Below are 13,119 nucleotides of genomic sequence, written 5' to 3' on the forward strand. Positions count from 1 at the left end.
GATCTGGAAGTTTGGCTCTCTTCTCAACAATCTAAAGGTATAAAGTTCATACCTTTATGGTTTGTTTGATAGATCTTATGTTTGGGTCTTTTTATGTTTCCTTTTGGTTCTAAATGTTCCATCTTGAGCATGACATGCCCTGGATGTTTTGAGCCATCCTTTCAGACCCTTAGAGGGGTCCTTAGTCATAAAAATGAGGTCCCAATGGCTAGAAGTGTCCAATGCATTTGGAAAATGGGTTTTAATGGATTAAGACCTTATATTAAGAACTTTTGGACGTGTAAAGTCATAAAGTTGGAAACATCATGACTCTAGGGTGCATTTATGTAACATCTCATTTAAAATAAGATAATTAAATAATGAAACTTGAACTCGAGAAGCAATTTGTATTATTATTATTATATGTTATTATAGCCCAAAAATCAAATAATAATTAGTGGGGTGTTGATTTCGGGAAAGCTACATGACAAGATTGGAGTCTCTAGGGGTTAAAGTGTAATTGTGGGACTTAAATTGTAAAGATTTTTATAAGTCAAAGAGTGTGTATGTGTAGCACCTGGTTCCTGGTATGTATTTTTTTCTAAGTATTTTTGCATCTTTAGCTGGAACTCGGCGAGTTGTAGGCCCGACTCGCCGAGTAGAGACGAGATATTGAGCACGTTTAAGTTGGCGACTCGGCGAGTCCATATCCTGGACTCGGCGAGTCCGCCTGTCTGGATGAAACCCTAATTTCAAAGGTTTGCACCCTATTTAAACATCTTTTTGTGCCCCATAACGGCCCCATTGCATCCACAACACTCCCTCACGAATCCCTAACCATTCTTCTTGTAATTTGAGCGCTTTTGGTGCATTTCCTTGAAGTTTTGGAGAAAAGAGAAAGGTAGATCAAGAGGAAAGGAAGAAGATCCATAATCTTGTGCCATTTCAGAGCTTCTAGAGGTATTAGACTCGAAACCCTCTCTGTTGCTTCATTATTATCTCCTTAAGAGCTTCAGATAGTCATTTTAAGGCCTCTTTTAGTCTTGATCTTTGAGTAATGAGCTTATAATGTTAAGGTACTTCAGATCTAGGCATGATTGAGCTCAAGGAGCTCGGATCTATTGCCTTTATGAGCCTAACTTGTGTATAAAGTCCTAAATCTACTCTTCTAGTCCTTGTTAAGCCTCTTATTTCCCTTTTGGTGCATGAATACACGTAAAGTTGGAAACTTTACGTATAAAACCTACCCTAAGAACCCAGATCTATGAATGGAATGCATTGGATTCAAGTAGAATCGAGTATATAATAATTGCATGCATGCGACTCGGCGAGTCGTTCTTCACAAATTCACAGATGGGAATCAGAGTAAATCGCAGATGGGGCTATTCCATCTGCGATTTTACCCTACATTTTCAATATATATAGAGAAAAAAAAACCCTGTGAATGTACAAGCAGCTAAAGCACAACTGTGCTTTAACTGCTTGTACATTTGCAGATGGAAAGCCCATTTCCATCTGCGAAATTCATGGTTATTTTTGCAACTTCGATTTTTTTTTTTTTTGACTATTTTTGTAATGTAATTAGTGTAAATTGCTATTTTTGTCATTTTTTCTTGTTAAAAAATTTATTTAAAAAAAATAATTTAAGACTTGATAAAAAAATTTCTAAATTATTAGGATTTTGTATAGAAAAATAGTGCTAAAGGAATAAAATCCTAAAACGAAAGTTTGTATTTTACACCTATGCTTGCCGATGGATAAAGATTGAAAGTCATACGACGTCGTGTTGAGTCATATCTTGTTACCAAAAAATCATTGTTGTCAAAAGAGCTACACTTATCCTCACAGACCAAGAAAGCACACAGCTCTTGCCAATGGCGTCCATGGCACTTTCAATCGCTGCTCTTCCAATTGCTTCTTCTTCTCTCTCTTTCTCTCGTTCATGTTCTCCAACTGCCATTCCCCTCGCTTCATCCTCTTCCTCCATCTCTCTCACCTCCTCAGTTCAACCACTCAGTACGCAAACTCTACATTCCTTTCTCGTATACATTTTTGCAAATTTAAGCTTGACTAAGTTTCTTTTCGATTGCTTGAATTTCAGTTTACTGCGGAAGAGGAGACAAGAAGACTGCTAAAGGAAAGCGATTCAATCACTCGTTTGGGAATGTGAGTTTTCCTGTTTTTCTCAAATTTTAGGGTTTCTAATTTCAGTCTATTACTTGCGTAATTAGCAGAACTTTCGACATTTTCCGATTTGCAGCAATCCATAGTAGTAAAATCATCTCAAATTATCACATGAAATTTAAGAATTTATACGATTAAAAAGGCAAGACCACGGAACAAGACGAAGGGCAGAGGACCACCGAGGGTGCCGGTGCCACCAGCTCCACCACGGAAAGACCGCTTCGACGACGGTGAGGTTGTTAAGATAGAGATCGACGAGTCTATCTTCTCTAACTAATCTAATCCAAACATTTGTTTAAGCTTCTTGTTTCATGATTTTGGGATCAAACGCTTTCAATTAAATCCTATGCTTTCAATTCCAAATTCATTATCTGAACACTATTTAAATCATACTATCTTCCACAAAATTTTTTTGTCATCGTTCCCACATCGGCTTCTGTATAATCTGAACTTCTGTTGATAAACCCGGTGGGGCCCGAAAAGCTTCAAATTGGGGTGCGTGGGTGCTTTGAGTCCTCACACGCAAATACTTAACCCTAAACAAGGAAAACCCGAAGTCTTGTCGTGTGCCTCATGAAGGAGTTGCTTTCAATTAACTCTCTAATTCAAGAGTCAAACCAAAGTTTTCTTTTTTCTACATATAAGAGTTCTTACTTTATTTTACATGAAACTCTTACTAATTCTTAACATTCAAGTTATTATATTTCTTAATAACACGTAAGTAACAAAATGCTATAACTACACTTCACAGATTTCATGAAATTAACTTAGATCACTTGATATGGAACTATAAGAGTCAAAATTAACTTGGGCGATATCCTTCGATATCAAGCTCACACTCTTCACAAAACTTGTTCCCGTGATACTAAACTTTGATCAATCAAATTTGCATTGCATTATCCTTTTCTTGGATGGATTTAATCTCTACTTCAACACTCGCGATTGCTAAAAAACATGCATAAACCAGAGAAAAGTGAATTGATTTGAACTTTCAAGGATGCCTCTATAAGTTTTTAGGAAATAAATGAACTTCAATCTAATATGTATGAATTGCAATAATTCATGTGTTATGATATTAGGAAATAGAATGAAATTCAATCATGTAAAAAAAAATTATTTTAAAAATAAATGTGTTTACCTTTTAATGGATTTATGAGTACACTTTGGTATAAAAAGAATGGAATATCATGAAGGCTTCTTAAGGAATCCAATCATGTGGGTTTCACAACCAAACATGCCCATACTCTTGATTTAATAATTTCTAAAACTAATTTAGTTTATCGTATACTTAGGGGTGTTTGGATTAGCTTATTAGCTTATTTGTGGTAGGAATAAGCAATAAACAATAAACAAGGAGAGATATGCTTATTAAAATTAGCTTATTTAGCCTATTTTTAACACAGTAACCTGATTTTTAAGGATTTTATCCAAACACTTAAATGTAGTTTATTGTGGTGTGAATAAACAATAAGCAATAAACACCCTCTTTTTTTTCCTATCCAAACACCTCCCTTAACTAGTTAGCGAAAAAAATCATATACCCAGAATCGTTTTCCGAACAGAAATTCCTACCAAAAATGATTAACTAAAAACAATGATATTTTGGTGGAACATAATAATGTGGATGACTTGGTTTATCATTAGATAAATCAAATAAACTTTTATGTTTTGTTCATATTTATATTCATATTCATTAGATCATTGATAAATATCAAAATCAAGTGAGAAAGATTAAGAAAAAGAATTAATAGATTCCACATATCGTTATAGACAATATGTTTAATTCCTTCAGCTTTATAATAACAAGATACTTATATTTTCATTTTACATATAATAATATAATAATGAATGTTTATTTTTAATTATAATAGTGATATGCATGGATCTTGTAAAAGATACCTTATATTTTTACTAGTAATAACAATACCTATTCATAATCATAAAAATTTGTAGGAAAATGGAACTAAAGTTATACGACGTGGTATTGGTCATATCTTGTTACCAAAAAAATCAACGTTCTCAAAAGAGCTACCCTTATCCTCCCAACAAAGCACACAGCACTCGCCAATGGCGTCAATGGCACTTTCAATTGCTTCTTCTTCTCTCTCTTGCTCTTGTTCATGTTCCCCAACTGCCATTCCCCTCGCTTCACCCTCTTCCTCCATCTCTCTCACCTCCTCAATTCAACCACTCAGTACGTAAACTCTAAATTCCTTTCTTGTTTTAACTTATGCAATTTTAAGCTTGACTGAGTTTCGTTTCAGTTTATTGCGGAAGAGGAGACAAGAAGACTGCTAAAGGCAAGCGATTCAATCACTCATTTGGGAATGTGAGTTTTCCTGTTTTTCTCAATTTTAGGGTTTCGAATTTCAGTCTATTAATTACTTGCGTAATTAGCAGAGCGTTCAACAGTTTCCTATTTTCAGCAATCCATAGTAGTAAAATCATGCTCAAATTATTACATGAAATTTAAGAATTTATATGATTCAACAGGCAAGGCCACGGAACAACACCAATGGCCGAGGACCACCGAAGATGCCGGTGCCACCAGCTTCACCACGGAAAGACCGCTTCGACGACGGTGAGGTTGTTAAGATAGAGATCGATGAGTCTATCTTCTCTAACTAATCTAATCAAATATTTGTCTAATTTTCTTGTTTCATGATTTTGGGATCAAACTATTCGATTAAATCCTATGCTTTCAGTTCCAAATCCAATGAGAATCATCAAATTTCTCTTCGGTTACATCATCTGAACACTCTTAAAGATCGTCCATAATTATTATGGTTAATGTTTATTTATACTTTATATTCAGTTATTTTATTACATATAATATTATTAAACTTATATATTTTATATATAATATATGATATGATATTGTTAAACTGATAGTGAAAGTGGAGTTTATAAGAGTGATTTGATTTAAGTTTTACTACTTTTATATTTTATGAAAATATCAGAAGTAATATTTTCTTTTGCCAGCAGGAGACTCTTACAAGGAAACACCTAACATGAAAATAAGATCCCCTATCAATACACCAAAGCCCATAAGGCTAGAGGGAGTAAATCTGTAAAGGGTTTGGTAGTGGTGACGTGGACTTGGCAAACGTATGCTGCAGGTATTGGTCAGCAGTGTTAGGATCGTTACTAGCCCAACCATGCTTAACATAGAAGAACAATAAGGTTTCATTTTCTAAAATAAATTGGTGATATGCTAACACTAGCTATGATACCATTTGTTAAAATGGCTAATAGCTCAACCATGCTCAACATAGAAGAAGAACAATGAGGTTTCATTTTCTAAAACCAATTGGTCATTGAAGGGGTTACCCATTGCCTTATATGCTAGCATATATTTTCTTTTTTTACCGATGTGAGATTGGGTTTGCATCCCAACAGGCAGCCCTACTCGACATAAAATAATTTTATGCTCAACATAAAATAATTAAATGGTAATTATAATTCCTTTTATACCTTGGCCCTCTAACACTAGCTAAAATGTCATAATAACCTAGTGTTTTTTTTTATATATATTTTTCCAGAAAATATCATTATTACACAGTAATATCAATATATTATACAAAGCTATCATCATACTTTGTAAATTTATGAATTTTATATGTTTTATTATATACTTCAATCAAATCTTCTTAAATCGTCTTCCTACATCATATGCATACATTCTCAAGGGTGGAATTATATATTATATAAATATATTAATAGACATGTAACTTAGGACAGTATACTTTGTGCTTTTTAGATTTTGGCCATAGTTGTTTATTGAGGTTGCCAATTTTAGTCCCTGCCTTCCAATTAGGCTTTTACGTCTGGTTTCCACCGCCTTCTCTCCCTGGATTACATTAGCCGATTGTTTCAAATCTACGCATATGCACAAGCGATCGATTTTATTCTCCCAAAACCCGTTCCACCTCCGACTTCTCACGAACGCCATCGCCGCCACCACCGTTCTCAACCACTACAACTGGTTACCGTGTCTGCACGATCGCTCTATACTCAAAGACGGGTATGAGAAACTGCGAGAGAGTTGATGGAAAGAGGGGGAGAGACGCATGACACAACACTAACACAACCGTCTCCCCGTTCGTTTTCACCTTTATACATCGATCCGCGTTAACTGCTCCAGTAAGAATATGAAATTTTTTGAATATTGTAGCCTGAATTAAGTGCATATATGATTTCCCTTTATCCTCTCGTGTAATTAAGACTTTTTCCAGATTGATACCTATACATATTACAATTCCGAATCAAGTTTGCTCGCTTCCAGTGTTCCAATTAAGTGTTTCTCCATTGCACCTGTTTTGAAAAAGAAATCGAACATATTAGTTTGATTAAATTAATGTTTACAATGAATAATGATATGCCACTAACAATTTGCGTCATATTACATATTAATATGTTTGGAACAAATTGATCTCTAATATGGTATTTCCATTTCAATTCAGGTATCAGCTAATCCAAATGATTCTATCTCCACATCTAAAGAAAATTCATCTCATTTCAAGAAACTAAGGAACATAGCTTGTGGCGTCCTTGCTGTCTTGGCTCTCACTACCACCTCTCCTGTAATCGCTGCTAATCAGGTTAGTCTAATTTCTACCTTCCCCTACATAAACATTACACTGAATACAAACAGTATCAAATTTTGATTTATATCTGGATGCTTGATTTGCAGAGATTACCTCCATTGTCAACAGATCCTGAAAGATGTGAGCGAGCATTTGTTGGAAACACAATAGGTCAAGCAAATGGTGTATATGACAAGGCGATTGATCTTCGGTTTTGTGACTACACAAATGATAAAACAAATCTAAAAGGAAAATCTCTTGCAGCTGCACTTATGTCTGATGCTAAATTTGATGGAGCAGATATGACTGAAGTTATCATGTCTAAAGCTTATGCTGTTGGTGCTAGCTTTAAAGGTAACACCTTTTGTTTTATTCGATTGATTGCTTTTCTTGATAATACATTAAATTTTTGTTTTGTAAAAATGTAGGTACGGATTTTACGAATGCGGTTCTTGATAGGGTTAATTTTGGGAAGGCTAATCTTCAAGGGGCTTCGTTTAAGAACACTGTGTTATCTGGTTCGACATTTGAAGGTGCTCAATTGCAAGATGTTGTGTTTGAAGACACGATTATTGGGTATATTGATCTTCAAAAGCTGTGTGTAAATAAAACTATCAATGAGGATTCAAGACTTGAATTGGGATGTAGGAATTAGAAGAGTGATGATGTCTCTTTGTGTTCTGGAATCTTCTTGTATTTTGTGTAAACAGTTTTGTTGTTTGGGATTACTTTGCCTTAATTTGCTCCAAATGTAAATCATTATATAGTGTTTTGCTTGCTTTGTATGCACATAATCTAAAAACACAAGTATAAAGCTCTTTGATTTGATGGTTGACATGTGCATTGTTTGTTGTTTGACTTGCTTATGGTAGTTTTTATAATCCAAATTTCTTTTGTTTTCATTATTATTTGTTAGTATTTACGTGAATTCATTGACATGGACGAAAGTCAAATGATGAAAGTCAAGAAAAAGGGATACTAGTAAAGTAAAATTGCGACAAGTGTTGGTTAATTCTAGAAGGGTGTCATTTATGTTGTATACTCTCAAGGATTTGTCAATAGTAACCAACATGTTTCTCAAAGCAGACAACACTTGGTATGATTATATCATTATACTTTCAAATAGGGTGGAATTGGATTGTACTTTATAATTACATGATGAAAATATAATGGGTTGAATGTAAGGATTAATTGTCTTTTTTTTTCTCTTTCCTATTATGGTATTATGTTTTTAAATTTTCTTATTACAACATTGTACTTCCAAATTATTTTCTTAACAATGGTGTAATGAAAAGGGATGAGTGTACAATGCTATTATAAGAATATTTTAGAAAGTACATTGCCACTATGTAACATTGTATTTTCAAAGGGATGAATGTAGAATGGTTTCATAACATAAGTTTAGAAAGTACATTGCTATTATAATATTGTATTTTTTTTCCTTTTCTAATTAGAGTAATATACTTTTGTGTTATTTCTTATTAGAGCATTGTACTACGAAAAATCAATGATTGTAGCAATAGGATCACATATTACCTATTCCTATAATCTAGTGATTTTTTTTGAAATTATAATGTTGTAAAAAAATGAAAGTACAAAGCTATAATAAGATAAATTTAGAAAGTATGTTATTGTTTCTTGCGTTGTAGTTCATTGCAGTGAAATCTTTTTTTATTAATAACCAATCATTCATTATTCCTGGTTTTAGGGTGAACATCAAAGTCGATGCATTCCTACATATGGATAACCGAAAAGCTCAAGGGTATTGGATTAAATACATAAGCTGCCTATAGGTCAATTGAAGTCAACAGTGACTTGAGTTTGTTGTGGGGGATAATGCACTCCCACGATTTAAGTTCATCACAAAGTGAGTTTTTCGTTCTGATTTATTTTGCTTCAAATAATGTTCAGACCTACATAAATAAAACGGAAACCAATCTCTAATATATAAAGGGATCGCTCACCGAGATGTTTGTTATGTAATGAACCATGGTCATGAAATAAAATGTTTTTAGTTAATCACTTTCCACTGCTAACATGAATATTCATATCAACTAACCCGAGTTTCTACATCAAACATTTACCAATAAAGCCAACTTTAACAAAGAGACCCTCCCTCCCTCCCCCCCCCCCCCCCCCCCCCCCTCCACCCCCCACCACCCAAAAAAAAAAACCTCATGTAACACCCCATTTTTACTATAACCGTAGATTGTAATTATTATAAAATACAAAATAAAATATATTACTCTTGAGCCAAAATAATCATCATAGATATGAAGGAGACGTCAATACAATTTTCGTAGATATATAGAACGCCCGTAACATTCCGAGAATTCAAGTATTTCTAAATTCATCTTTTGGTTTTTAATATATGTTACTTTGGTCTTGGATTGGATAGAAGTAGTCATGGGAAGCCCTAGTGGAAAATTTTTAATTTTGGGTCCAAGAAGAGTATGCTAAGGGTCCATGTGGGTATGCTGAGCGTACTAGGGTGCGCCCTTGTAAGCCGGGTGTACTCGTGTATGAAGGAAACCCTAAGTTTTAGGGTTTGTAGCGTATTTAAGCATCCTTATGGCTCATTTATCCCCACCTTTTCAGCCTCCAAAGTCTTAGAGTTGTTCTTGCAAAACCCTAGCCTCCTAGAGTGAGATTGAGAGCCCTAAAGTGTGTTATTGGTGTTTTAGAGGAAGGAGAAGTGCATGAAGAAGCTTGGAAGCTTGAAGCAAGGATTGGATCTAGAAGTTTGGCTCTCTTCTCCACAATCTAAAGGTATAAAGCTCATACCTTTATGGTTTGTTTGATAGATCTTATGTTTGGGTCTTTTTATGTTTCCTTTTGGTTCTAAATGTTCCATCTTGAGCATGACATGCCCTGGATGTTTTGAGCCATCCTTTTAGATCCTTGGAGGGGTCCTTAGTCATAAAAATGAGGTCCCAATGGCTAGAAGTGTCCAATGCATTTGGGAAATGGGTTTTAATGGATTAAGACCTTATATTAAGAACTTTTGGACGTGTAAAGTCATAAAGTTGGAAACTTCATGACTCTAGGGTGCATTTATGTAACATCCCGTTTAAAATAAGATAATTAAATAATGAAACTTGAACTCGAGAAGCAATTTGTATTATTATTATTATATGTTATTATAGCCCAAAAATCAAATAATAATTAGTGGGGTGTTGATTTCGGGAAAGCTACATGACAAGATTGGAGTCTCTAGGGGTTAAAGTGTAATTGTGGGACTTAAATTGTAAAGATTTTTATAAGTCAAAGGGTGTGTATGTGTAGCACCTGGTTCCTGGTATGTATTTTAATCTAAGTATTTTTGCATCTTTAGCTGGAACTCGGCGAGTTGTAGGCCCGACTCGCCGAGTAGAGACGAGATATTGAGCACGTTTAAGTTGGTGACTCGGCGAGTCCATATCCTGGACTCGGCGAGTCCGCCTGTCTGGATGAAACCCTAATTCCAAAGGTTTGCACCCTATTTAAACATCTTTTTGTGCCCCATAACGGCCCCATTGCGTCCAGAACACTCCCTCACGAATCCCTAACCATTCTTCTTGTATTTTGAGTACTTTTGGTGCATTTCCTTGAAGTTTTGGAGAAAAGAGAAAGGTAGTTCAAGAGGAAAGGAAGAAGATCCATAATCTTGTGCCATTTCAGAGCTTCTAGAGGTATTAGACTCGAAACCCTCTCTGTTCCTTCATTATTATCTCCTTAAGAGCTTCAGATAGTCATTTTAAGGCCTCTTTTAGTCTTGATCTTTGAGTAATGAAGCTTATAATGTTAAGGTACTTCAGATCTAGGCATGATTGAGCTCAAGGAGCTCAGATCTATTGCCTTTATGAGCCTAACTTGTGTATAAAGTCCTAGATCTACTCTTATAGTCCTTGTTAAGCCTCTTATTTCCCTTTTGGTGCATGAATACACGTAAAGTTGGAAACTTTACGTATAAAACCTACCCTAAGAACCCAGATCTATGAATGGAATGTTGGATTAGTGTCTAAGTCCATAACTATTTTGGTATGTACTTGACCCGATGGTGCATGGTCCTTTTGGGTTGCCTTCACCAAAGCAACTTGATTGGAGAAATGAATAAAGAGAGAGAGGATAATATGATTTATTAATATGTTATAAGAATAATATATTAAAGGAGAAATCATATTTGTTTAATTAATATTGGTTAATAATTAATTAAGAATTAGTTTTGTGATCAAATGTAATTAATTAAACTAGAGGGGCTGATTTGTAATTATGTGATAGTTACAAAATAAGGTAAGGATTATCTTATTTATATGGTGGACGAATTTAAGGTTGGAAAGCCTTAGAATTAGAGTATGATAAGGATTCAAGGATTATCTTATTGGTTGCTTAATGGATAATCAACTAGATAAGGATAATGACTGAAACCCTATCTCTACACCTATATAAACACCCCTAGGGTCATGAATTCGTGTATCCCTTCCCAAGAGGTCCTAGATACGAATTCTAACCTCTTACCTCTTTCTTTATACCTTCTCCATTTGCTTATGGTGTTTGTGAGCCATTAGAGGAGTGACACTTGTGACTCTAAGCCTTCCAAAGTCAATACAAGGAGATTTAGGATTGTTATTGCTACATAACAATTAAGGTAACATTATAAACTCATTCTTATGTTAATATGATTACTTGTATGCTAGAATTAGGGTTTGTAGTCTTGGATTCAAAGCATGTACAATAGAGAAACCTAAATCCAAGCATTAGGGTTTGTATGAGCACATAGGATGTCTTATGACCAAAACCCATCATGGAATGCATTGGATTCAAGCAGAATCGAGTATATAGTAATTGCATGCATGCGGCTCGGCGAGTCGTTCTTCACAAATTCACAGATGGAATCAGAATAAATCGCAGATGGGGCTATTCCATCTGCGATTTTACCATACATTTTCAATGTATATAAAGAAAAAAAAACTGCGAATGTACAAGCAGCTAAAACACAACTGTGCTTTAACTGCTTGTACATTTGCAGATGGAAAGCCCATTTCCATCTGTGAAATTCATGGTTATTTTTGCAACTTCGATTTTTTTTTTTTAGCTATTTTTGTAATGTAATTAGTGTAAATTGTTATTTTTATCATTTTTTCTTGTTAAAAATTTTATTTAAAAAAAATAATTTAAGACTTGATAAAAAAATTTCTAAATTATTAGGATTTTGTATAGAAAAATAGTGCTAAAGGAATAAAATCCTAAAACGAAAGTTTGTATTTTACACCTATGCTTGCCGATGGAAAAAGATTGAAAGTCATACGACGTCGTGTTGAGTCATATCTTGTTACCAAAAAATCATTGTTGTCAAAAGAGCTACACTTATCCTCACAGACCAAGAAAGCACACAGCTCTCGCCAATGGCGTCCATGGCACTTTCAATCGCTGCTCTTCCAATTGCTTCTTCTTCTCTCTCTTTCTCTCGTTCATGTTCTCCAACTGCCATTCCCCTCGCTTCATCCTATTCCTCCATCTCTCTCACCTCCTCAGTTCAACCACTCAGTACGCAAACTCTAAATTCCTTTCTCGTATACATTTTTGCAAATTTAAGCTTGACTAAGTTTCTTTTCGATTGCTTGAGTTTCAGTTTACTGCGGAAGAGGAGACAAGAAGACTGCTAAAGGAAAGCGATTCAATCACTCGTTTGGGAATGTGAGTTTTCCTGTTTTTCTCAAATTTTAGGGTTTCTAATTTCAGTCTATTGCTTGCGTAATTAGCAGAACGTTCGACATTTTCCGATTTGCAGCAATCCATAGTAGTAAAATCATCTCAAATTATCACATGAAATTTAAGAATTTATACGATTAAACAGGCAAGACCACGGAACAAGACGAAGGGCAGAGGACCACCGAGGGTGCCGGTGCCACCAGCTCCACCACGGAAAGATCGCTTCGACGACGGCGAGGTTGTTAAGATAGAGATCGATGAGTCTATCTTCTCTAACTAATCTAACCCAAACATTTGTTTAATTTTCTTGTTTCATGATTTTGGGATCAAACTGTTTCAATTCAATCCTATGCTTTCAATTCCAAATCCATTATCTGAACACTATTTAAATCATACTATCTTCCATAATTTTTTTTGTCATCCTTCCCACATCGACTTCTGTATAATATGAACTTCTGTTGATAAACCTGGTGGGGCCCGATTAGCATCAAATCGGGGTGCGTGGGTGCTTTGAGTCCGCATACGCAATACTTAACCCTAAACCACTCTGTTTCGCAGCAGAGGCGTTTTACTGTGTATCCATGGGTCTGCTTTACCCGGGTTTTACTTGACCCGGAAAAGGAAAACCCGAAGTCTAGTCGTGTGCCTCATTGCGCGTTGCATAGCCCAGAGTAACAAG

General features: G+C 35.1%; 2 protein-coding genes across 3 annotated transcripts; both read left to right on the forward strand.

The window, feature by feature from the left end:
* The first annotated feature begins 1,773 nt into the window (after positions 1-1,773).
* Positions 1,774-7,584, forward strand: LOC145014134 (thylakoid lumenal 17.4 kDa protein, chloroplastic-like). Of its 2 annotated transcripts, XM_078972509.1 has the most exons (8): positions 1,774-1,995; positions 2,081-2,145; positions 4,117-4,357; positions 4,428-4,492; positions 4,657-4,749; positions 6,627-6,764; positions 6,857-7,103; positions 7,178-7,584. In XM_078972509.1, the coding sequence occupies exons 1-8, from the start codon at positions 1,854-1,856 to the stop codon at positions 7,402-7,404; spliced, it is 1,218 nt and encodes a 405-aa protein (XP_078828635.1). In that variant the 5' UTR covers positions 1,774-1,853; the 3' UTR covers positions 7,405-7,584. The 2 variants fall into 2 exon arrangements, with proteins under 2 accessions (XP_078828635.1, XP_078828636.1); XM_078972510.1 differs by lacking the exon at positions 4,117-4,357 and having other exon boundaries at positions 1,775-1,995; positions 4,657-4,744.
* Positions 7,585-12,049: 4,465 nt separating this feature from the next.
* Positions 12,050-12,833, forward strand: PSRP4 (plastid-specific ribosomal protein 4). Its single transcript, XM_078972412.1, has 3 exons — positions 12,050-12,275; positions 12,361-12,425; positions 12,586-12,833. The coding sequence occupies exons 1-3, from the start codon at positions 12,134-12,136 to the stop codon at positions 12,718-12,720; spliced, it is 342 nt and encodes a 113-aa protein (XP_078828538.1). The 5' UTR covers positions 12,050-12,133; the 3' UTR covers positions 12,721-12,833.
* Positions 12,834-13,119: the final 286 nt, after the last annotated feature.

Source organism: Lactuca saligna, chromosome 9 (genome assembly GCF_052625555.1).
Source record: "Lactuca saligna cultivar CGN05327 chromosome 9, ASM5262555v1, whole genome shotgun sequence".
NCBI lineage: Eukaryota > Viridiplantae > Streptophyta > Magnoliopsida > Asterales > Asteraceae > Lactuca > Lactuca saligna.

Coding starts and splice junctions, on each gene's coding strand:
- LOC145014134 (XM_078972509.1), top strand. CDS start 1,854: ATGGCGTCCATGGCACTTTCAATCGCTGCTCTTCCAATTGCTTCTTCT. Junction 6,765..6,856: donor CTGTAATCGCTGCTAATCAG/GTTAGTCTAATT, acceptor CTTGATTTGCAG/AGATTACCTCCATTGTCAAC. Junction 7,104..7,177: donor TGTTGGTGCTAGCTTTAAAG/GTAACACCTTTT, acceptor GTAAAAATGTAG/GTACGGATTTTACGAATGCG.
- PSRP4 (XM_078972412.1), top strand. CDS start 12,134: ATGGCGTCCATGGCACTTTCAATCGCTGCTCTTCCAATTGCTTCTTCT. Junction 12,276..12,360: donor CTCCTCAGTTCAACCACTCA/GTACGCAAACTC, acceptor CTTGAGTTTCAG/TTTACTGCGGAAGAGGAGAC. Junction 12,426..12,585: donor TCAATCACTCGTTTGGGAAT/GTGAGTTTTCCT, acceptor ACGATTAAACAG/GCAAGACCACGGAACAAGAC.